We start from the raw sequence: 24,962 nt of genomic DNA, 5'->3' as shown, positions 1-24,962 counted from the left end.
CTTCTTGTCATCAAAAGATACATGTATACATTCCATGACTGTTCTTGTTCTCATATTGTAAACTCTGAAGGCTTTTCTGGTGAATGGATAACCCACAAATATTTCTTCATCAGCTTTCAGATCAAACTTGGTTAGCTGCTCCGGATGAGTTTTGAGAACAAAACACTTACAACCAAAAATATGAAAGAACTTCAAATTTGGCTTCTTTCCCTTCACCATCTCAAATGGTGTTTTTCATGCTTTTTGATCAATGTTGCATTTTGTGTAAAGCAAGAAGTTTGCACAGCCTCAGCCCAGAAGTAAGTAGCATTTTGTGTACGGATCATATTGTTTCTTTACTTAATTAAATCTTTTCAAATTAAGCGTTTTGTTGCATATTTTATTAACGAACTAACAATGTCATTGATTACAATATTTTTAATCATATTTTACTCATGATAAGAGTAGAAGAGTCTTGAAAAAAATGAACCCCTTTTATCCAAGTCGTTAATGGGTGTTAAAACAATACTCCCTCAGTCCCGACTAATTGTTATCGTTTCTGAGGGAGTATCTGACATTCATTTTAAAGAATAGTTCTAAAAAATTTTAATTTTTTTTTTGTTTGAATAAAAATAGAATGTTTATATTTTTATTCAGAAAGAGAAATGTTTTTAAAAAAGTTTTAGAACTATAATTTATATTCATCTTAAAATGCGTGCCAGACACTCTTTTAGAAACGATAACAATTGGGAGGGACGGAGGGAGTAGTATATAGCAAATGGGTTTTTTTGCCTACACTTTAGGCGCAAAATAAGAATATGGTTGTAATTTTCGAGTGGTATTTTTTTTAAAAAAAATGATGGCTCCACACTGCTCTATGTACTAAAAATTTTACTAATAAAAATCACCAACCTTATAAAGAGTGTTCATGAACACACTAAACAAACTCAAATTAAATTAGGAGAATCATTGTGTATCAATAATTTTTTAACGTCATGAAATCAAAAAATAAATGAATTTTTTTTGTTTTTCCCTTGATCCCATCACGAAAACAGAATGTCACACATTTATCGATAGTATTTGGTTTGTTTAATTAAATTACTTTTTTCATTTGTATCAATCATCGTTAGACTATTGGTTATAGGATTGAGATGAGTAATGATGACTATAATATCGAGGATTATGGTCGTAATTATTGGCAGAAGTCCTAGTTCTACAGTGATAAGATAGGCTTAGCCTTAGTCTGTAATGTGTAGCTTATCTTATCCTTTTTTAATTAACAACTATGTTATTTAACGAATGTATGTGTGATTAATGCATCCTAAAATTCGCATAAAAGTAAAAGTGGGGAAGTAATTTGGGATGGAGGTAGTACCGTGTTCATTTTCATCATAAAATATTTTCTCCATCCTCTTTCACTTGAAAAAAGTAAGTGTATCAATATAATTTAAGTTTGATAATAGAAATACACATTTATAAAGAGAAGGAGAAAGTATGAACCGAGGCACAGCTAATCACACCATCACATCTTTGTCACAATTAAATGTAACCAGGGTTCACAAAAAAAAAAAAAATTGAAAAACCGAAACCGGACCGAAAACCGAAAAAATAAACTGAATAAATCGAAATAGATAAAAAGTAGAAAAATCAGTAATCAAACCGAACCGATGCAACAGTTTGGTAACGGTTACGGTTTTATCCTTATAACTGAACCAAAAAATCAAACTGTTTAGTATATCATATTTAAAAATTATATTTATTTAATAGATAAATCATTTACCATAGAGAACCTAGCAAAAGAAAATATATTATTAATGTTAGCCGCACCCTTCCGTCCAAACCTCTTCCTAAGTCCTTCATTCACTAATTTATATTGTTGTTATAGCTTTTATATTTTAATTTAAATTTAAATTCACTTATAATTTTAGAGTAATTTAATATATGTAAAATTTAAGATTTTAAGTTCAAATTTTCTTTGATGTTATAACATTTTCAAGCTTTTTGTTACTAAATTTATAGAACTTTTTTAGTTAGGTAAACAACCAAAAAACAAAATCGATGACAGCTAACCGTATCAAAAAAATTATTCTAGACGGTTCAGTAACGGTTAATAGCTAAAAATCGAACCGACACGTACCGGTTTGTACCGATTTAGCTAAAAATTGAGTCAATCCGATCCGTGCACATCCCTATAAATAAAATGTCCATCAAGTATTAGAGAAAGGCACTAATCAAATCTTATGAAGTTATACTCTTTAACAACAATGTAAAGTCAAAAGACTAGAGACAAACAAGGTTAGGAGATATAGTCTGGTCCAATTATACCTTAAAATAATTATATCAAGTAAAATTACAAAAGACAAAAGTGGATATTAGATAATCTATTAATTAAATGCTTTATACCTAACTTCCTTATCAATATTCGTTTGTGAGCAATCAACATTTCACTATAAATCTAATAACTTTATAAGATACATTGTCCTGGATCATAATAAGAATGGCTTCTATTAGAGATCAAATTCTAGCACTACCTATCATTTTCCTCATTATATTTCCGTCTTCGCTCCGTTCTGATTCAATTGAGGTATATCTAGATAACGAATTGTACTAGAGTCCGAACCTAATTGTTCATTGCCAATCAAATATCAAAAAAGATCTAGGTACAAAAATAATGGCAGATGGTACTTCTATCAATTGGCTAGGCGACATAAATATTCCGGGGGAGAATGAAATTTGGTTGTGTGCAATGAATACTGAAAAACTGAATGGGGTTTTCGATATATTTGAAAGCAACAGAGATAATACAAGGTGTGGTGATGTGTGCGAGTGGATGGTAAATGAGGATGGGATCTACTGGTATAGCCCGCCTGCCTGATCATAATTTTGTGTTCCAGTTTAGTTGGCCACATTAATTATTTATTTGTATTAAATATTTTATTTCTTTTGTAGTTCACCCATGGTCTGTGGTTTCAATTTTAATTTTATTTTAAAGGATTTATAATAATCTATGGATTTTAAATTAATGTTATTTATTTTAATTTTAGGTTAATTTTAAGGGAGTTGTTGAAAATAAATATATAGAGAATTTTTATAACAATTTCGACAAATAATTCAAAATCCAAAGGATTTTGTTAAGAATTCATATTTAATAATTGTTTTAAAACTCGAGTCGAATATTATCGTAATTGACGGATTTTTTAAAATCTAAATTGAACACCCCAATTTTAATTGAACTTTTCCAGTTATTATTGATATAACAAAATTTTAAAAGACTTTTCATAATCCAAGTTAAATACACCATGATTTCAAAGTCCAAAAAATCTCCCTCAACTATATCTCTTGAGGATCCGATAATACATTTGATGAATAACTTAACAATTGAAGCTTGATCTCCTTAAAGTGAACATCTTAACTATGAATTAAATATTACTTTGGATCCTGTAGTGGGTTTCAGATTATTCAGTTTTTACAGTTTTATTTATTATTTTCGATGCTTTTTTATGGCCTGAAACGCAACACAACAATATTTTTAAATAACCAAATACCCGTTTGGAACTATACACTACGTACAAGTACTAGTCAAATCACAAGTTCACTACTATAATCTCAAAATAGATAAACTTATTTACTTCATAAGAATGTTAGACTAACACTCATATATATAAATCTTGACATATATACACCAATCGGGATCAAAAACTAGTTAGAAGTACTAGTCAAATCACAAGTTGGCAACTACAATCTCAAAATAAATAAATTTATTTTTAGGACTTTGTTGTATTTCGCTCAAATATACAAATCTTGACATCAAGACTTTTAAATCGTGTATATACTTTTTCAAAAAAAAACTCAAACACCAATCGGGACTGAAAAATAGTTAAAAGTACAAGTGAAATCACAACTTGACCGAATTTTAAAATATACTCAAATACATGAATCTGGGCATCTATATGGTTGGATTATCTAGAAATATTATTTAAAAATAGAACAATAGTGATGACTAAAAACTGGTAAGAATTACTAGTCAAATGGCAAATTGACAACAATTTTTTTAAAAAAATTATGTATTTAATGAAATATTAGAATTTCACTCAAATACAAAAATCTTAACATCCATAAGATTAGATTGTCGAGAAATATCTTTTAAAAACATTAACACGTAGTCTATTACTGCAATCTAGTTAGAACTTAGCTAAATCAGTAGTTAACTCCTATATTCTTAAAAAAAATATTTATTCTTTTAGATATTTTTAATATATCAGTTATATACACACAAACATCTTGACATTCATACGCCTCGATCGTCAATAAAAATAAATTAAAAAAATAAATAAAATACCACTAATTACGACATAATCTGTCATAAATTATTGGACACAAAAAATTTGGAAAACATTGAATTTACCACCAATTTTTTGGGAAGAAAGTTTAGTTTACTGTCTCGATAACTTACGACGGATTCCGTCGTAGATAAAACACTAAATTTAAAACATTTGTGGATATATATATAACATTTCCCTTTCTTAAATAAATATCTTTACAATAACATTTAGCTATAATAAAATATTAATATAATAAACTTACGATAGATTCGTTTTCGGTCATAAGTTTAAATAAGACGTCTTTCTAATGTAAAATATATATATGTATACATATTTCCATTGAATTTATTTACATAAAAATAACAAAATATTTAATTAACGACAGAAACACAATTCTATCGTAAATTGAAAATAACGAAGTTTTCGTTCTGTGTTAATCTCCTCTTTGTTTAATTATATTTCGTTAAGTTTTATTATTAAAATAATACACTTATAAGAAAAATTATTTCAGTCCTAGGTAGTTATGAAGGGTTTGTCATTTTCGTCGTAAATATAACGCGTCCAACATTTCGTCACAATTTTTCATCATAAATGGCCATAGTTTACAAAAATAATGGCAATCGGTACATCTTTTAGCTGGCTTTTCGGTATTATTTGTTGGCAACGAAGATAATACCAAGTATGGTCAGGTTTCCCAGTGGAGTGTGGAAGATGACGGGATTTACCTTTATCTCCCTTTTGATTATAATTTTATATTGCAGTTTACTTGGCCACATTAGCATTTTCTTTCTTTGTACGGATCATATTGTTTCTTTTCTTAATTAAATCTTTTCAAATTAAGCGTTTTGTTGCATATTTTATTAACGAACTAACAGTGTCATTGATTACAATATTATTAATCATATTTTACACATGATAAGAGTAGGAGAGTCTTGAAAAAAATGAACCCCTTTTATCCAAGTCGTTAATGGGTGTTAAAACAATACTCCCTCAGTCCCGACCAATTGTTATCGTTTCTGACGGAGTATCTGACACTCATTTTAAAGTATAGTTTTAAAATTCTTTTTTAATTTTTTTTTTGAATAAAAATAGAATGTTTATATTTTTATTCATAAAAAGAAATGTTTTTAAAAAAGTTTTAGAACTATACTTTATATTCATCTTAAAATAGGTGACAGACACTCTTTTAGAAACGTTAACAATTGGGAGGGACGGAGGTAGTAGTATATAGCAAATGGGTTTTTTTGCCTACACTCTAGGCGCAAAATAAGAATATGGTTGTAATTTTCGAGTGGTATTTTTTTTAAAAAAATATGATGGCCCCACACTGCTCTATGTACTAAAAATTTTACTAATAAAAATCACCAACCTTATAAAGAGTGTTCATGAACACACTAGACAAACTCAAATTAAATTAGGAGAATCATTGTGTATCAATAATTTTTTAACGTCATGAAATCAAAAAATAAATGAATTTTTTTTGTTTTTCCCTTGATCCCATCACGAAAACAGAATGTCACACTTTTATCGATAGTATTTGGTTTGTTTAATTAAATTACTTTTTTCATTTGTATCAATCATCGTTAGACTATTGGTTATAGGATTGAGATGAGTAATGATGACTATAATATCGAGGATTATGGTCGTAATTATTGGCAGAAGTCCTAGTTCTACGGTGATAAGATAGGCTTAGCCTTAGTCTGTAATGTGTAGCTTATCTTATCCTTTTTTTAATTAACAACTATTTTATTTAACGAATGTATGTGTGATTAATGCATCCTAAAATTCGCGTAAAAGTAAAAGGGGGGAAGTAATTTGGGATGGAGGTAGTACCGTGTTCATTTTCATCATAAAATATTTTCTCCATCCTCTTTCACTTGAAAAATATAAGTGTATCAATATAATTTAAGTTTGATAATAGAAATACACATTTATAAAGAGAAGGAGAAAGTATGAACCGAGGCACAACTAATCACACCATCACATCTTTGTCACAATTAAATGTAACTAGGGTTCACAAAAAACAAAAAAATTGAAAAACCGAAACCGGACCGAAAACCAAAAAAATAAACTGAATAAAGCGAAATAGATAAAAAGTAGAAAAATGAGTAATCAAACCGAACCGATGCAACAGTTTGGTAACGGTTACGGTTTTATCCCTATAACTGAACCAAAAAATCAAACTGTTCAATATATCATATTTAAAAATTATATTTATTTAATAGATAAATCATTTACCACAGAGAACCTAGCAAAACATAATATATTATTAATGTCAGCCGCACCCTTCCGTCCAAACCTCTTCCTAAGGCCTTCATACACTAATTTATATTCTTGCTATAGCTTTTATATTTTAATTTAGATTTAAATTCACTTATAATTTTATAGTAATTTAATATATGTAAAATTTAAAATTTTAAGTTCAAATTTTCTTTGATGTTATAACATTTTCAAGCTTTTTGTTACTAAATTTATACAACTTTTTTAGTTAGGTAAACAACCCAAAAAACAAAATCGATAACAGTTAACCGTATCAAAAAAATTATTCTAGACGGTTCAGTAACGGTTAATAGCTAAAAATCGAACCGACACGTACCGGTTCGTACTGATTTAGCTAAAAATTGAGTCAATCCGATCGGGGCACATCCCTATAAATAAAATGTCCATCAAGTATTAGAGAAAGGCACTAATCAAATCTTATGAAAATATACTCTTTAACAATAATGTAAAGTTAAAAGACTAGAGACAAAGAAGGTTAGGAGATATAGTCTGGTCCAATTATACCCTATAATAATTATATCAAGTAAAATTAAAAAAGACAAAAGTGGATATTAGATAATCTATTAATTAAATGCTTTATACCTAACTTCCTTATCAATATTCATTTGTGAGCAACCAACATTTTACTATAAATCTAATAACTTCATAAGATACATTGTCCTGGATCATAATAAGAATGGCTTCTATTACAGATCAAATTCTAGCACTACTTATCATTTTCCTCATTATATTTCCGTCTTCGCTCCGTTCTGATTCAGTTGAGGTATATCTAGATAATGAATTGTACCAGAGTCCGAACCTAACTGTTCATTGCCAATCAAATACCAAAAAAGATTTAGGTACAAAAATAATGGCAGATGGTACTTCTATCAGTTGGCTAGGCGACATAAATGTTCCGGGGGAGAATGAAATTTGGTCGTGTGCAATGAATACTGGAAAACTGAATGGGGTTTTCGATATATTTGAAAGCAACAGAGATAATACAAGGTGTGGTGATGTGTGTGAGTGGATGGTAAATGAGGATGGGATCTACTGGTATAGCCCGCCTGATCATAATTTTGTGTTCCAGTTTAGTTGGCCACACTAATTATTTATTTGTATCGAATATTTTATTTCTTTTGTAGTTCACCCATGGTCTGTGATTTCAATTTCAATTTTATTTTGAAGGATTTATAATAATCTATGGATTTTAAATCAATGTTATTGATTTTAATTTTAGGTTGATTTTAAGGGAGTTGTTAAAAATAAATATATAGAGAATTTTTATAACAATTTCGACAAATAATTCGAAATCCAAAGGATTTTGTTAAGAATTCATATTTAATAATTGTTTTAAAACTCGAGTCGAATATTATCGTAATTGACGGATTTTTTAAAATCTAAATTGAACACCCCAATTTTAATTGAACTTTTCCAGTTATTATTGATATCACGAAATTTTAAAAGACTTTTCATAATCCAAGTTAAATACACCATGATTTCAAAGTCCAAAAAATCTCCCTCAGCTATATCTCTTGAGGATCCGATAATACATTTGATGAATAACTTAACAACTGAAGCTTGATCTCCTTAAAGTGAACATCTTAACTATGAATTAAATATTACTTTGGATCCTGTAGTGGGTTTCAGATTATTCAGTTTTTACAGTTTTATTTATTATTTTCGATGCTTTTTATGGCCTGAAACGCAACACAACAATATTTTTAAATAACCAAATACCCGTTTAGAACTATACACTACGTACAAGTACTAGTCAAATCACAAGTTCACTACTATAATCTCAAAATAGATAAACTTATTTACTTCATAAGAATGTTAGACTAACACTCATATATATAAATCTTTGACATATATACACCAATCGGGATCAAAAACTAGTTAGAAGTACTAGTCAAATCACAAGTTGACAACTATAATCTCAAAATAAATAAATTTATTTTTAGGACTTTGTTGTATTTCCGCTCAAATGTACAAATCTTGACATCAAGACTTTTAAATCGTGTATATACTTTTTCAAAAAAAAACTGAAACACCAATCGGGACTGAAAAATAGTTAAAAGTACAAGTGAAATCACAAGTTGCCCGAATTTTAAAATATACTCAAATACATGAATCTGGGCATCTATATGGTTGGATTATCTAGAAATATTATTTAAAAACAGAACAATAGTGATGACTAAAAACTGGTAAGAATTACTAGTCAAATGGAAAATTGACAACAATTTTTTTTAAAAAATTATGTATTTAATGAAATATTAGAATTTCACTCAAATACAAAAATCTTAACATCCATAAGATTAGATTGTCGAGAAATATCTTTTAAAAAAATTAACACGTAGTCTATTACTGCAATCTAGTTAGAACTTAGCTAAATTAGTAGTTAACTCCTATATTCTTAAAAAAAATATTTATTCTTTTAGATATTTTTGATATATCAGTTATATACACACAAACATCTTGACATTCATACGCCTCGATCGTCAATAAAAATAAATTAAAAAAAATAAATAAAATACCACTAATTACGACATAATCTGTCATAAATTATTGGACACAAAAGATTTGGAAAACATTGAATTTACCACCAATTTTTTGGGAAGAAAGTTTAGTTTACTGTCTCGATAACTTACGACGGATTCCGTCGTAGATAAAACACTAAATTTAAAACATTTGTGGATATATGTATAACATTTCCCTTTCTTAAATAAATATCTTTACAATAACATTTAGCTATAATAAAATATTAATATAATAAACTTACGATAGATTCATTTTCGGTCATAAGTTTAAATAAGACGTCGTTCTAATGTAAAATATATATATGTATACATATTTCCATTGAATTTATTTACATAAAAATAACAAAATATTTAATTAACGACAGAAACACAATTCTATCGTAAATTGAAAATAACGAAGTTTTTGTTCTGTGTTAATCTCCTCTTTGTTTAATTATATTTCGTTAAGTTTTATTATTAAAATAATACACTTATAAGAAAAATTATTTCAGTCCTAGGTAGTTATGAAGGGTTTGTCATTTTCGTCGTAAATATAACGCGTCCAACATTTCGTCACAATTTTTCATCGTAAATGGCCATATTTGTTGTAGTTTACAAAAATAATGGCAATCGGTACATCTTTTAGCTGGCTTTTCGGTATTATTTGTTGGCAACGAAGATAATACCAAGTATGGTCAGGTTTCCCAGTGGAGTGTGGAAGATGACGGGATTTACCTTTATCTCCCTTTTGATTATAATTTTATATTGCAGTTTACTTGGCCACATTAGCATTTTCTTTCTTTGTACGGATCATATTGTTTCTTTTCTTAATTAAATCTTTTCAAATTAAGCGTTTTGTTGCATATTTTATTAACGAACTAATAGTGTCATTGATTACAATATTATTAATCATATTTTACACATGATAAGAGTAGGAGAGTCTTGAAAAAAAATGAACCCCTTTTATCCAAGTCGTTAATGGGTGTTAAAACAACACTCCCTCAGTCCCGACCAATTGTTATCGTTTCTGAGGGAGTATCTGACACTCATTTTAAAGTATAGTTTTAAAATTCTTTTTTAATTTTTTTTTTGAATAAAAATAGAATGTTTATATTTTTATTCAGAAAAAGAAATGTTTTTAAAAAAGTTTTAGAACTATACTTTATATTCATCTTAAAATACGTGCCAGACACTCTTTTAGAAACGATAACAATTGGGAGGGACGGAGGGAGTAGTATATAGCAAATGGGTTTTTTTGCCTACACTCTAGGCGCAAAATAAGAATATGGTTGTAATTTTCGAGTGGTATTTTTTTTAAAAAAATATGATGGCCCCACACTGCTCTATGTACTAAAAATTTTACTAATAAAAATCACCAACCTTATAAAGAGTGTTCATGAACACACTAGACAAACTCAAATTAAATTAGGAGAATCATTGTGTATCAATAATTTTTTAACGTCATGAAATCAAAAAATAAATGAATTTTTTTTATTTTTCCCTTGATCCCATCACGAAAACAGAATGTCACACTTTTATTGATAGTATTTGGTTTGTTTAATTAAATTACTTTTTTTCATTTGTATCAATCATCGTTAGACTATTGGTTATAGGATTGAGATGAGTAATGATGACTATAATATCGAGGATTATGGTCGTAATTATTGGCAGAAGTCCTAGTTCTACGGTGATAAGATAGGCTTAGCCTTAGTCTGTAATGTGTAGCTTATCTTATCCTTTTTTTAATTAACAACTATTTTATTTAACGAATGTATGTGTGATTAATGCATCCTAAAATCCGCGTAAAAGTAAAAGGGGGGAAGTAATTTGGGATGGAGGTAGTACCGTGTTCATTTTCATCATAAAATATTTTCTCCATCCTCTTTCACTTGAAAAATGTAAGTGTATCAATATAATTTAAGTTTGATAATAGAAATACACATTTATAAAGAGAAGGAGAAAGTATGAATCGAGGCACAACTAATCACACCATCACATCTTTGTCACAATTAAATGTAACCAGGGTTCACAAAAAACAAAAAAATTGAAAAACCGAATCCGGACCGAAAACCGAAAAAATAAACTGAATAAAGCGAAATAGATAAAAAGTAGAAAAATCAGTAATCAAACAGAACCGATGCAACAGTTTGGTAACGGTTACGGTTTTATCCCTATAACTGAACCAAAAAATCAAACTGTTCAATATATCATATTTAAAAATTATATTTATTTAATAGATAAATCATTTACCATAGAGAACCTAGCAAAACATAATATATTATTAATGTCAGCCGCACCCTTCCGTCCAAACCTCTTCCTAAGGCCTTCATACACTAATTTATATTCTTGCTATAGCTTTTATATTTTAATTTAAATTTAAATTCACTTATAATTTTATAGTAATTTAATATATGTAAAATTTAAAATTTTAAGTTCAAATTTTCTTTGATGTTATAATATTTTCAAGCTTTTTGTTACTAAATTTATACAAATTTTTTTGTTAGGTAAACAACCCAAAAAACAAAATCGATAACAGTTAACCGTATCAAAAAAATTATTCTAGACGGTTCAGTAATGGTTAATAGCTAAAAATCGAACCGACACGTACCGGTTCGTACTGATTTAGCTAAAAATTGAGTCAATCCGATCGGGGCACATCCCTATAAATAAAATGTCCATCAAATATTAGAGAAAGGCACTAATCAAATCTTATGAAAATATACTCTTTAACAACAATGTAAAGTTAAAAGACTAGAGACAAAGAAGGTTAGGAGATATAGTCTGGTCCAATTATACCCTATAATAATTATATCAAGTAAAATTACAAAAGACAAAAGTGGATATTAGATAATCTATTAATTAAATGCTTTATACCTAACTTCCTTATCAATATTCATTTGTGAGCAACCAATATTTCACTATAAATCTAATAACTTCATAAGATACATTGTCCTGGATCATAATAAGAATGGCTTCTATTACAGATCAAATTCTAGCACTACTTATCATTTTCCTCATTATATTTCCGTCTTCGCTCCGTTCTGATTCAGTTGAGGTATATCTAGATAATGAATTGTACCAGAGTCCGAACCTAACTGTTCATTGCCAATCAAATACCAAAAAAGATCTAGGTACAAAAATAATGGCAGATGGTACTTCTATCAGTTGGCTAGGCGACATAAATGTTCCGGGGGAGAATGAAATTTGGTCGTGTGCAATGAATACTGGAAAACTGAATGGGGTTTTCGATATATTTGAAAGCAACAGAGATAATACAAGGTGTGGTGATGTGTGTGAGTGGATGGTAAATGAGGATGGGATCTACTGGTATAGTCCGCCTGATCATAATTTTGTGTTCCAGTTTAGTTGGCCACACTAATTATTTATTTGTATCGAATATTTTATTTCTTTTGTAGTTCACCCATGGTCTGTGGTTTCAATTTTAATTTTATTTTAAAGGATTTATAATAATCTATGGATTTTAAATTAATGTTATTGATTTTAATTTTAGGTTGATTTTAAGGGAGTTGTTGAAAATAAATATATAGAGAATTTTTATAACAATTTTGACAAATAATTCGAAATCCAAAGGATTTTGTTAAGAATTCATATTTAATAATTGTTTTAAAACTCGAGTCGAATATTATCGTAATTGACGGATTTTTTAAAATCTAAATTGAACACCCCAATTTTAATTGAACTTTTCCAGTTATTATTGATATCACAAAATTTTAAAAGACTTTTCATAATCCAAGTTAAATACACCATGATTTCAAAGTCCAAAAAATCTCCCTCAACTATATCTCTTGAGGATCCGATAATACATTTGATGAATAACTTAACAACTGAAGCTTGATATCCTTAAAGTGAACATCTTAACTATGAATTAAATATTACTTTGGATCCTGTAGTGGGTTTCGGATTATTCAGTTTTTACAGTTTTATTTATTATTTTCAATGCTTTTTTATGGCCTGAAACGCAACACAACAATATTTTTAAATAACCAAATACCCGTTTGGAACTATACACTACGTACAAGTACTAGTCAAATCACAAGTTCACTACTATAATCTCAAAATAGATAAACTTATTTACTTCATAAGAATGTTAGACTAACACTCATATATATAAATCTTTGACATATATACACCAATCGGGATCAAAAACTAGTTAGAAGTACTAGTCAAATCACAAGTTGGCAACTACAATCTCAAAATAAATAAATTTATTTTTAGGACTTTGTTGTATTTCCGCTCAAATATACAAATCTTGACATCAAGACTTTTAAATCGTGTATATACTTTTTCAAAAAAAAACTGAAACACCAATCGGGACTGAAAAATAGTTAAAAGTACAAGTGAAATCACAAGTTGCCCGAATTTTGAAATATACTCAAATACATGAATCTAGGCATCTATATGGTTGGATTATCTAGAAATATTATTTAAAAACAGAACAATAGTGATGACTAAAAACTGGTAAGAATTACTAGTCAAATGGCAAATTGACAACAATTTTTTTAAAAAAATTATGTATTTAATGAAATATTAGAATTTCACTCAAATACAAAAATCTTAACATCAATAAGATTAGATTGTCGAGAAATATCATTTAAAAATTTAACACGTAGTCTATTACTGCAATCTAGTTAGAACTTAGCTAAATTAGTAGTTAACTCCTATATTCTTAAAAAAAAAATTTATTCTTTTAGATATTTTGATATATCAGTTATATACACACAAACATCTTGACATTCATACGCCTCGATCTTCAATAAAAATAAATTAAAAAATAAATAAAATACCACTAATTACGACATAATCTGTCATAAATTATTGGACACAAAAGATTTGGAAAACATTGAATTTACCACCAATTTTTTGGGAAGAAAGTTTAGTTTAGTGTCTCGATAACTTACGACGGATTCCGTCATAGATAAAATACTAAATTTAAAACATTTGTGGATATATGTATAACATTTCCCTTTCTTAAATAAATATCTTTACAATAACATTTAGCTATAATAAAATATTAATATAATAAACTTACGATAGATTCATTTTCGGTCATAAGTTTAAATAAGACGTCGTTCTAATGTAATATATATATATATATATGTATACATATTTCCATTGAATTTATTTACATAAAAATAACAAAATATTTAATTAACGACAGAAACACAATTCTATCGTAAATTGAAAATAACGAAGTTTTCGTTCTGTGTTAATCTCCTCTTTGTTTAATTATATTTCGTTAAGTTTTATTATTAAAATAATACACTTATAAGAAAAATTATTTCAGTCCTAGGTAGTTATGAAGGGTTTGTCATTTTCGTCATAAATATAACGCGTCCAATATTTCGTCAAAATTTTTCATCATAAATGGCCATATTTGTTGTAGTTTACAAAAATAATGGCAATCGGTACATCTTTTAGCTGGCTTTTCGGTATTATTTGTTGGCAACGAAGATAATACCAAGTGTGGTCAGGTTTTCTTATATTGCAGTTTACTTGGCCACATTAGCATTTTCTTTCTTTGTATGGATCATAGTGTTTCTTTTCTTAATTAAATCTTTTCAAATTAAGCGTTTTGTTGCATATTTTATTAACGAACTAACAGTGTCATTGATTACAATATTTTTAATCATATTTTACACATGATAAGAGTAGGAGAGTCTTGAAAAAAATGAACCCCTTTTATCCAAGTCGTTAATGGGTGTTAAAACAATACTCCCTCAGTCCCGACCAATTGTTATCGTTTCTGAGGGAGTATCTGACACTCATTTTAAAGTATAGTTCTAAAACTTTTTTTAAAATTTTTTTTTGAATAAAAATAGAATGTTTATATTTTTATTCTAGAAAAAGAAATGTTTTTAAAAAAGTTTTAGAACTATACTTTAAATTCATCTTAAAATGCGTGTCAGACACTCTTTTAGAAACGATAACAATTGGGAGGGACGGAGGGAGTAGTATATAGCAAATGGGTTTTTTTGCCTACACTCTAGGCGCAAAATAAGAATATGGTTGTAATTTTTTAGTGGTATTTTTAAAAAAAAAAATATGATGGCCCCACACGGCTCTATGTACTAAAAATTTTACTAATAAAAATCACCAACCTTATAAAGAGTGTTCATGAGCACACTAGACAAACTAAAATTAAATTAGGAGAATCATTGTGTATCAATAATTTTTTAACGTCATGAAATCAAAAAATAAATGATTTTTTTTTGTTTTTCCCTTGATCCCATCACGAAAACAGAATGTCACACTTTTATCGATAGTATTGGTTTGTTTAATTAAATTACTTTTTTCATTTGTATCAATCATCGTTAGACTATTGGTTATAGGATTGAGATGAGTAATGATGACTATAATATCGAGGATTATGGTCGTAATTATTGGCAGAAGTCCTAGTTCTACGGTGATAAGATAGGCTTAGCCTTAGTCTGTAATGTGTAGCTTATCTTATCCTTTTTTAATTAACAACTATGTTATTTAACGGATGTATGCGTGATTAATGCATCCTAAAATGCGCGTAAAAGTAAAAGTGGGGAAGTAATTTGGGATGGAGGTAGTACCGTGTTCATTTTCATCATAAAATATTTTCTCCATCCTCTTTCACTTGAAAAAAGTAAGTGTATCAATATAATTTAAGTTTGATAATAGAAATACACATTTATAAAGAGAAGGAGTAAGTATCAACCGAGGCACAGCTAATCACACCATCACATCTTTGTCACAATTATAAGTAACCAGGGTTCAGAAAAAACAAAAAAATTGAAAAACCGAAACTGGACCGAAAACCGAGAAAATAAACTGAAAAAATCGAAATCGATAAAAACTAGAAAATTCTGTAATCAAACCGAACCGATGCAACAGTTTGGTAAGAGTTACGGTTTTATCCCTATAAATGAACCAAAAAATCAAACAGTTTGTTAAGAATTCATATTTAATAATTGTTTTAAAACCCGAGTCGAATATTATCGTAATTGACGGATTTTTTAAATCTAAATTGAACACCCCGATTTTAATAGAACTTTTCCAGTTATTATTAATATCACAAAATTTTAAAAGACTTTTCATAATCCAAGTTAAATACACCATGATTTCATATTCAAATAAATCTCCCTCAACTTTATCTCTTGAGGATCTGATAATACATTTGATGAATAACAAACAACTGAAGCTTGATCTCCTTCATGTAAACATCTTAACTATGAATTAAATATTATTTTGGATCCTGCTGTGGGTTTCAGATTATTCAGTTTTTACAGTTTTATTTATTATTTTCGAAGCGTTTTTATGGCCTCAAACGCAACACAATAATATTTTTAAATAACCAAAATACCCGTTTGGAACTATACACTACATACAAGTACTAGTCAAATCACAAGTTCACTACTATAATCACAAAATAGATAAACTTATTTACTTCATAAGAATATTAGACTAACACTCACATATATAAATCTTGACTGCTTGATTTGTCAAAATGAGACTGATTCTTTCCAGAGATTTCATCATCCGTTGACATCATCATCCGTCGATATCATTATCAGTCGATTATCTACATTCGTCGGTGTCCTTATCCGTCGATATCAACATTCGTCGATGTCATCATCATCCGTTGATGTAAGTTCCTGAAATGAACTTCTGATAGTTTCTGCTTGATATCATCAATTGCTCCTAACAATCTCCCCCAACTTGTTCATTATGGAAATATGGACAAGTTCCAATTGATGATGTCAAAACTATCTAAATGTAGGAATTAAGTATGCATATTCAATCTTGCTTCAGTGAATATCAGACTTTACTCTTCATCATAAACCACTTCTTTAACTTCAGCAATGTCAGAGGTTAATTCCAGTTCATTAGCTCAGAATTCTTCAATAATCTTCCTTATTGATGATTTCTTCAGTATCATAAATTTGTACTACTGTATAGATTGGATCTATCAGTCTTTGAGATTTAGTTCCCTTAGACACTGTTTTCTTCTTCACAACAGCTTTGGCTTTAGATTTTGAAATCTTTGACTTCTCTCCTATCTTCTCTTTTACTTTAAGCTTCATGTCAGCAGTTACGGTAACTTGTGATCTGAGATCTTCTATCTGACTGATTTCCCTTATAACTACACCTCTGGTTGCTCTGTTAGAAGGATCATCTTCATAAAGTACTTAAGAAATTACAGCAATATCAACATTTGTTGTCTTTATGAAATTCTTGAAGTTTTCCTCTAATTGCCATAGCTGTTCAAGATCAACTCCAGGATTTTCTTTTACAAATATTCTTGTACTCACCTCAGAGTCAAAAAATTGAATTTTTGGATCCTTGTAGAACATAGTTGTCTTTCTTCCTTTAACTTTCAGAGTTTGAAGAAATTGACTTGCTTCAGCACCAACTTCTCTCACCAGAATACCTTTGTCTTCATCAGCAACAGTTGTGACTTGTGAAGAATTTTGTATTTTTGTAGTCACAGTCAAATCTTCTACTCTTCTTTCATTCCTCTTACTTTCTCTACCAATCTATATTGAAATATAGTGATTACTTTTGATGAACCACTAACTCCAACTAGCTCTTCACCTTTTCTCCTTTTACTATCCTGTTGTTCCCCCTTATTACCTTCATCAGGATTTTCATCATCAGTACTTGTCAATGTCAGCTGCTTGTATTTAGATTTAATAATTTTCTCCCCCTTTTTGGTATCATCACCAAGCAGTAGAGAAAGAATTAGCTCCATTGAATTTTGTACTTCTGTAAGTTGAGCAGACATTTGAGCTTGTTTAGCTTCCAATCTAGCTTGATTGTCAATTTCAGTTTGCCTGACAACTATTGGTGAAATTTGTTTCTGAATTTCCTATGAGTAGTCAGCTTTGAAGCAATTAAAGATTCTTTAATCTGATTGATTTGAGTATTAGTTGATTCATGAGCTGTGTGTAAGGATCTGATAACTAAAGTTGATGATTTCAGAATTCAGCATATCAGGATTTGTAATCTTCTATTCTGGTGTTTCCAGATGTGCAATAGCTTGTGTTCAGGAAATAGGATATGTATTGTCTTTCCAATGACCATTCAGAGATTATCATAATAATCATGCTTCTTCTTAGCATCTAACTCTTTCAGCATCTGTTGTTTCACATGCATATGCATATCTTCGAGGAAGAAAAGATCATCCTCATGATCTATAATAGCATTAGAAACATTAGCTTTTTCACCATCATTAGATTCTTCAACAGCAACCGGATCTTGCACTAATTGTTGAACTTCATCACCAGCTTCAGCATATAGAATAAAATTTAAAATTGGTGCAGTATATGATCCAGTGGCTTCAGAAGCTTCCACACCTTCACCAGTTAACTCCACATCTTCAAGTATTGTAGATAAATGAATTGGAGCTTCGAGATTAACTTCTAGGACTTCACTTCCTGTAGAATGCGATGGTGATTCTAAAATGGATGAAACTTTATTAATGGACTATTGTGCTACTACATCTTCAGTAACAACAGGGATTTCCTCAGGTGATAGAAAATTAGAGTAAATGGACTGTTTTTCAACAAAAATAGGGATTGTACCATGTGGTGGAATAGTAGAATGTATGGACTGCAAGAAAGTATCAGTACTTAGACTTGCAGGGAGATTAATATCCCTTGGTACATCAGAGTTTTCTTGATGTTCAACAGACTGCTGTTCATCATCTATTTTTTAGTACTCTGAGCATCTACAAACATATAGCAATTAAAACTTAATCTCTCTATTCTTTTAAAGTAGTCTCACTACTCCTCAGACCACATATCTCATGACTTTTAATAGTCAGAGCTTCCTCACAAGGATTACTAAATCATATCTCTCATCTACCTCTCCTTTTGCCCAGAAGGATCATGCCTCTCTTAAATTTTATTTTTCTCTCAATCTTTTCACACATCTCACAAAAAAAGGCTTAGAAATATTGTCCTAAAGAAGGGTGATTTGTGGTCATACAACTAGAGGTCGTCCTTAAATAAGGTCTAGGAGTAATCATGCCAACAAAATTTATATCATGAAAAATAAAATAAATGCTGAAAGAACTAGATCAGTATTTAGAATAAATGTTGATAAAGTAATAACAGTATTTATACCTTGTAAATACACAATTAAGCTCACAGTTGATATTGTGGTTATGACAGTTGTTGTTCATCAATAATGAGAACCTCCATTTGAATTGGAGAGGATTTGATCAAGTTACTGTCATGTACCATGATCTCAAAGCTTGCTCTTCTTGCAAATAACTAACACTTGATTGTGTTTATTAAAAGCTATCATAGAGTCTTCAGTAAAGACTGATGAAACCTTTGTGTCTCTGTTAGTATCATTAAGATTTACCTCAACAAGTAGTCTCTAACCAACTAATTGTTGTTTCTGAGTGGTGAGCACAATTCAAGAATAATGTCACTTAATTTTTGACAACATTTGAGAAAAAAATTCAAGTGTTTCAATTTTGAGAAGAAATTTAAGATGTAAGATGTGTAATGTTAAGAAATGAGTGTGAACAACTTTCTTGAGGAGAAAAAGAAAGTTTCAAAGATTCTAAATAAAATGTAACACTCAAAGTTAATAATCCTCATTGACTAAGAATTTCTTCCATAAATTTCTTCTTTAACAACAGTTACCTCCTACAGTATGCTCAATCAGTACTGAAGTGATCATATGAACTTAAACAAAGATTAGTTTAATCATATGCACTATTAAAAATATCTGAAGTTTAGCATACAATACTGATTTGGATATAACATTTAAAATCATTTAAGCACACACACAAGAAGGTAAACAAGTAGTCACGGAAAGAATCAAAGAAGATAAAATACTTCATTAATCATTAAGAAGCAAAGTACAAGATTTTACAGAATTTTAAAAAATAAAACCCTAAACAATCTAACTACTCGAACTTCTTCTCTTTTTTCTTCTTCCAACTTTTTCATCAACCTTTGATGGAAGATACGTGACATAGAACCTACAAGAGAAATGATATTCTCTTGCAATGCCAACCATACGAGGCGGCATTGTTCTTCCTCGAGACGCCGTTGTGCAGCCACAACAGCTCATCTCATCTCTTCAAAGCGGACGTCTAGTCTAATGAGATGAAGGGACTGAGTGTCATCTGAGTTAAGTCGATCAAGAATCGACTGTGGGATCTCAGAAGGAGGATAATCTTGGCCGAAGAAGACTACCCTAAGTCAAACAATGTCAAAATACAATCTTCCATATTTAGGAATCACTACTAGATGGTAAACTCCATGTGAGGGAATAGACAGTGGCCATAAATTCTGAATGAAGATATTGAGTATGCTTGGAATTTGTGAGTGAAAAGGCAGTGAGAAGTTCTAAGAGTGGAGGGTTGTATTTATAGCAGAGAGATTTGGAAACTGAAGGGACTCTTTGATTAACCATGTAATAATTGACCATAATGCAAATACACGATTACGCGTATCTAGGTAAAAAAAAGTAATCTCTCTCTTCAGATTCCTATTCCCAATCTAAATACTCAAGTATTACAAGAAACTTACATCAGTAGCTAACCCATTTAAGCAATTAAAAGATATTCCAATATCTCACTGTATAATTAAAAATACTGCTTAATAATTTATTTCGAACAAGTTCAAAATAATCAATGAAATATAACAATCAATTAAGTTTTGATCATTATCAGTATTTTAATTACAAATATTAAGACTTATCAGTCAAAACTAGGTTGACCAATATTTGATATATCAACTACTGGCAGAAACCTATTAGTCAAAACAAATTTAACTAATAACAGATAATGTAAGCATAATCAGTAGTTCAACATACAGTTTTTACATAAAATCATTTAGCACAATTTGCATGTTATCATGGCATCATCATTGTTAGTCCCTTAATAATATAACAAGAATTACAGAAGGGGGGTTGAATGGAATTCTTGAACCTTTTTCTTAAAATAAAAATGTTCAAACTCGAATACAAATATAAGTGTTTTGATTAGCATAATGCGGAATAAAAACTTAAGTGAATCAAAACATAAGTAATTAAAAACAAGAGTCTTTAAAAACTTTCTAGTGGATTTAAACAATTCCACCAAGGATATATATTATATCGAGAGAACTCTGTGTGCAAGAATGCTCACAGCTGCTTATAAATTTGAACTACTGAGAATACAGAGAAATGCTAATAATTCTGCTTACAAATGTTTCTCACTTTTTGTATCTCAGATCTTAGTTTCTATTTGCTACTTCTTGATTTATATAATACCAAGATTACAAAGTCAAAAGATAAAATAATTATAAAAATGATCAGTTTTTATCCTTTTCTACTTTTTTTCTCTATTACCCAGTTAATAGGCTTCCTCATTTCGTTTGCATACATCCCGATGGATGTGACCAGTTGTCACTGTCAACTGATGTTTAAATTCTTTATCCGTTGATTACATGATCATCCGTCGGCTTTATGATCATCCGTTGATGGCTTCATTGATCATCCGTCGACTGCTATATAAAAACATCCGTTGATAGCGATTTGATCATTCGTCGATGGCTTTGTTAATCATCCGTCGGTAGCTATTTTGGCACTTGACTTCAATTCATTTATGCAGAATTACAAGACATCATCTATGTACAATTAATCAACCTATTCTGCATATCTAGTTAAAGTCAACATGACTTATATGCTACTACAGAATCTATACAAAGGTGTATGCAGAAATGTGCTACAGACTCATTATTACATAAGCTACTCACTCGATGGATAATAAATCACTATCCGTCGGGACTATAGATTTATCCGTCGGGACTAAAATTCTTATCCGTCGAGTGCTACATTATTTCACTAAGTAAAATCTACTTAGGTGTTTTGTTTGTGAAATCATCAAGTACACAACATATGCACAACAATCTTCCCTAATTTATGTCTACTGTAATTGTAGCCATAAATTAAGAGATACTTGATGATAACAAAACATCCTAAACATACAGCTTTAAAGAAAAGTAGATAATACTGAAAGTGCTTCAATTAATCAAAATGTGCAAATTTTAGCTCACTGTCATTTCAAGATGCTCCTCTAGCCTGAGCAGATTTTTCTAGTTTCTTGAAGGTCTGGATCTTCTTCCAAGCTTTCTGTTGTTTTCATCAATCTGATTTTGGAGCTGCCTGTGGAATTCCAGTTCATCAGATTCTGAGAGATTTAGTTTTTCTTGCATTTCCAAGAGAGTCTCATTGCTCAAAATGCTTAGTTGGTCTTCTAATATGAAGAATCTTCTCACATCTTTGTCATCTATGAACTCCATCAGCCAGTAGGGCCTTAGATGCACTCTTCTCCCTGTGTATGGGATGATTAGAGTCTTTGGGAGTGCATCTTTAGCTCTAACACTCCTTAGTTCTTCAATCTTCTTCAATACTAGTCTTCTTGCAGTGACATTGAACCCAAAGCTCTTCTTGAAGGATGAATAAACTTTAATCAGTACAACTTGGCTCTCTTGAAGAATCCTGTGAAGTGGCCACTGAATCTCCTTTCCTCCTTTGTACTTGAACACTAACCTTTCAGGTAGGTTTCTGTATGCATCAATTCCCCTCACTTCATCTAGTTCATCCAGATAGAGGTTTAGATCAGAAAATTCTTTGATGTCACATAAGTACAAGTAGTCTCCCTTATTGACTTTGGGCTGAGCTTTGACTACAGATTTGGATTTGAGGGGTGACAATTTCACTTTCTTGACTGCCCTTAACTTTGTCCTTTTTGGCTTGCTAAGGATTGGTAGACTGAAGTCAGGAATTGGTATGTTATCCCATTCTATTGGCTCATCCTTGGGCACAAAAGGTTCTCCATGAATATTCCTGTAGGGATCCACCACCCTTATATCTTCAAATACCACAGAGGGCTTTGATGCTTGAGTTGTAGCTGGTGTGGGTTCCGTAGGAAATTGATCTTCCAATTCCTTGTCAACAATATCCAGTTTCCTTTTTGTTCTTTTAGCCAATTCTTTCTTTCTTGGAGATTTCTTCTGTTCTTCAACATGTTTCCTTGATTTAGTAGCTTCAGATGATTGAGAGGGAATTTCTTGTGATGAATTCACAGCCTGTAGCTTGGCCAAGATAGCAATCTGCTCTTTCTTTTGTTTAGCCTTCTTTGCATCTAGAATAGCTTGCTTCTTTTCCTGCTTCAATCTGGCTTTTTCTTCTCTCTTTGCTTGAGCAAATTGAGGATGTCCAGCTACCACACAAATTTCCTTCCCATTTCTGAATATCTTAGCAATCCTCTTTTTAGAAGCTGAATCAGTTGGATCTTTATAGAAAATAATTGATCTTGACAGAAGCTTCTTCTCATCAGGCTTGGGTGTCTCATACACAGTATTCAAGGGGTTTTTCAAGGATGATTTTGAGTAGTTTGCCCTTGGTTTAAAAATCATTTCATCCTTTGGAGACTTGATACAGGAAGATTGTCCTCTTTCCAGATAGTTCATGCTCATCTCATTCACACTGATTTGCTTGACTTGAGAGTGATGGATGGCTGACTTAACTGGCTCCTTGACAAGTTCAAACTTCTTCTGTATTTCCTCATCAATCTTCTCCCAGTTGATCAAACTCAACTTTTCTTTCTCTGCAGCTTTCAAGTTGGCTGCTGCTGCTTGAATTAGATCTATACCATCTGCAACTGGTGGCTTTGAGACAGTAATTGATGGCACAATTACCTTAGTGATTTGTATATGAAGCTTCTCCCCCTCACTTGGTCCTTTCTCCCCTTTTTTGTTATCATCAAGTTGAGGAGGCAGGCCTTGTGCTTTAGCCAGTTACATGAAAAGATTGGTCTGAGACTGTTGATTTTGAAGAATGGTGGCCACAGAATTTTCAATAACTTGAACTATGTCTTCCAACTTGGCCAGCTTCTTTTTAGCATCTGATTCTCTTCTCAGTCTCAGTAATAGATCCTGCATGGTACCATATGGCATGACTGAATCCAGCTTCTCAGAATTGTAGGTCTTCAAGTCAGCTATATCCTTTTTGAGTTCATCCACACTCAGATTCTGTCTTAACTGCTGTAGCTTCATGAGATGTAGAGAATCTAGGTGAGCTTGAAGAATAGCCTTGGTACCAGCATTTGAGCTCTTCTGAATGGCCTTTTGGATATACATGATTTGTTTGACAAAGGAGACATTAAATTGTCCTGGTGTAGACTCTTTTGTCAAGGCCCATTCAGGTAAATCTGGAATAGAACTTGGGCCTTCATCTCCCCCTAAGTTCATGCTTCCATCAAATGAAATATAGTCATCATCATTAGAATTTACTCCAAATTCTTCAGATGGCTCACCAGCTGTAGGAGGCATTAAATTGACAGCAGCTTTATCCCTTTGTAGAGATTCTGAAGTATGCACCAGATTCAAAGTCTTTTCTGCCTCCTCATTGCCCTGAGCAGCCAACAGTTGATAGGCTGACACAGGATGAGTAAAAGTGTCAGCATCCAAGGAAATGTTATCAATTACAGCTTTGTAATGTTGCTGAAATTGTCTTTCCTTTTCAGCATCATCCACAATCATTGACTCATGAGCAATGGATGGATCCACCCTTATACCTTCTGTACCTGCTTTTCTCTCATGTTCTCTCTTTTGTTGCATCAGGGTCTCACCCTGGCTCCCCACTCTCACACCCTCACCTTCACCTACTAAGGTGGGACTCCTCTCACTCCCTTTTGCCAATCCTGAATAAATAGATTGCTGATTTTCACTCATTTCCTCTCCTTTTGCCTGGGAGCAACCCAGCCTCTCACTCAAGACACTCTCCTCTCTCAGTCCTAAGAGTGACTGTACAACCACTAAATCTTATGCACTTGAAATAATTGAAGTTTGAAGTTGTGCAGAGATACTCGACGGATGAGTGATAT

General features: G+C 30.8%; 2 protein-coding genes across 2 annotated transcripts; both read left to right on the top strand.

Moving 5' to 3' along the window:
* Positions 1–7,257: 7,257 nt before the first annotated feature.
* On the top strand, positions 7,258–7,668 carry LOC141720224 (S-protein homolog 24-like). The gene has a single exon (XM_074522572.1). The coding sequence runs from the start codon at positions 7,258–7,260 to the stop codon at positions 7,666–7,668; it is 411 nt and encodes a 136-aa protein (XP_074378673.1).
* Positions 7,669–12,047: 4,379 nt separating this feature from the next.
* LOC141720223 (S-protein homolog 24-like) lies at positions 12,048–12,458 on the top strand. Its single transcript, XM_074522571.1, has one exon. It carries the CDS (start codon positions 12,048–12,050, stop codon positions 12,456–12,458), a length of 411 nt encoding a protein of 136 aa, XP_074378672.1.
* Positions 12,459–24,962: the final 12,504 nt, after the last annotated feature.

This window comes from Apium graveolens, chromosome 4 (assembly GCF_009905375.1).
Source record: "Apium graveolens cultivar Ventura chromosome 4, ASM990537v1, whole genome shotgun sequence".
NCBI lineage: Eukaryota > Viridiplantae > Streptophyta > Magnoliopsida > Apiales > Apiaceae > Apium > Apium graveolens.
The sequence above is the reverse complement of the archived record's forward strand: the minus strand, read 5'-3'. Positions and strand labels throughout refer to the sequence as shown.

Bases quoted from the DNA above. Each gene is read 5' to 3' on its own strand.
- LOC141720224 (XM_074522572.1), top strand. From the start codon at position 7,258: ATGGCTTCTATTACAGATCAAATTCTAGCACTACTTATCATTTTCCTC.
- LOC141720223 (XM_074522571.1), top strand. From the start codon at position 12,048: ATGGCTTCTATTACAGATCAAATTCTAGCACTACTTATCATTTTCCTC.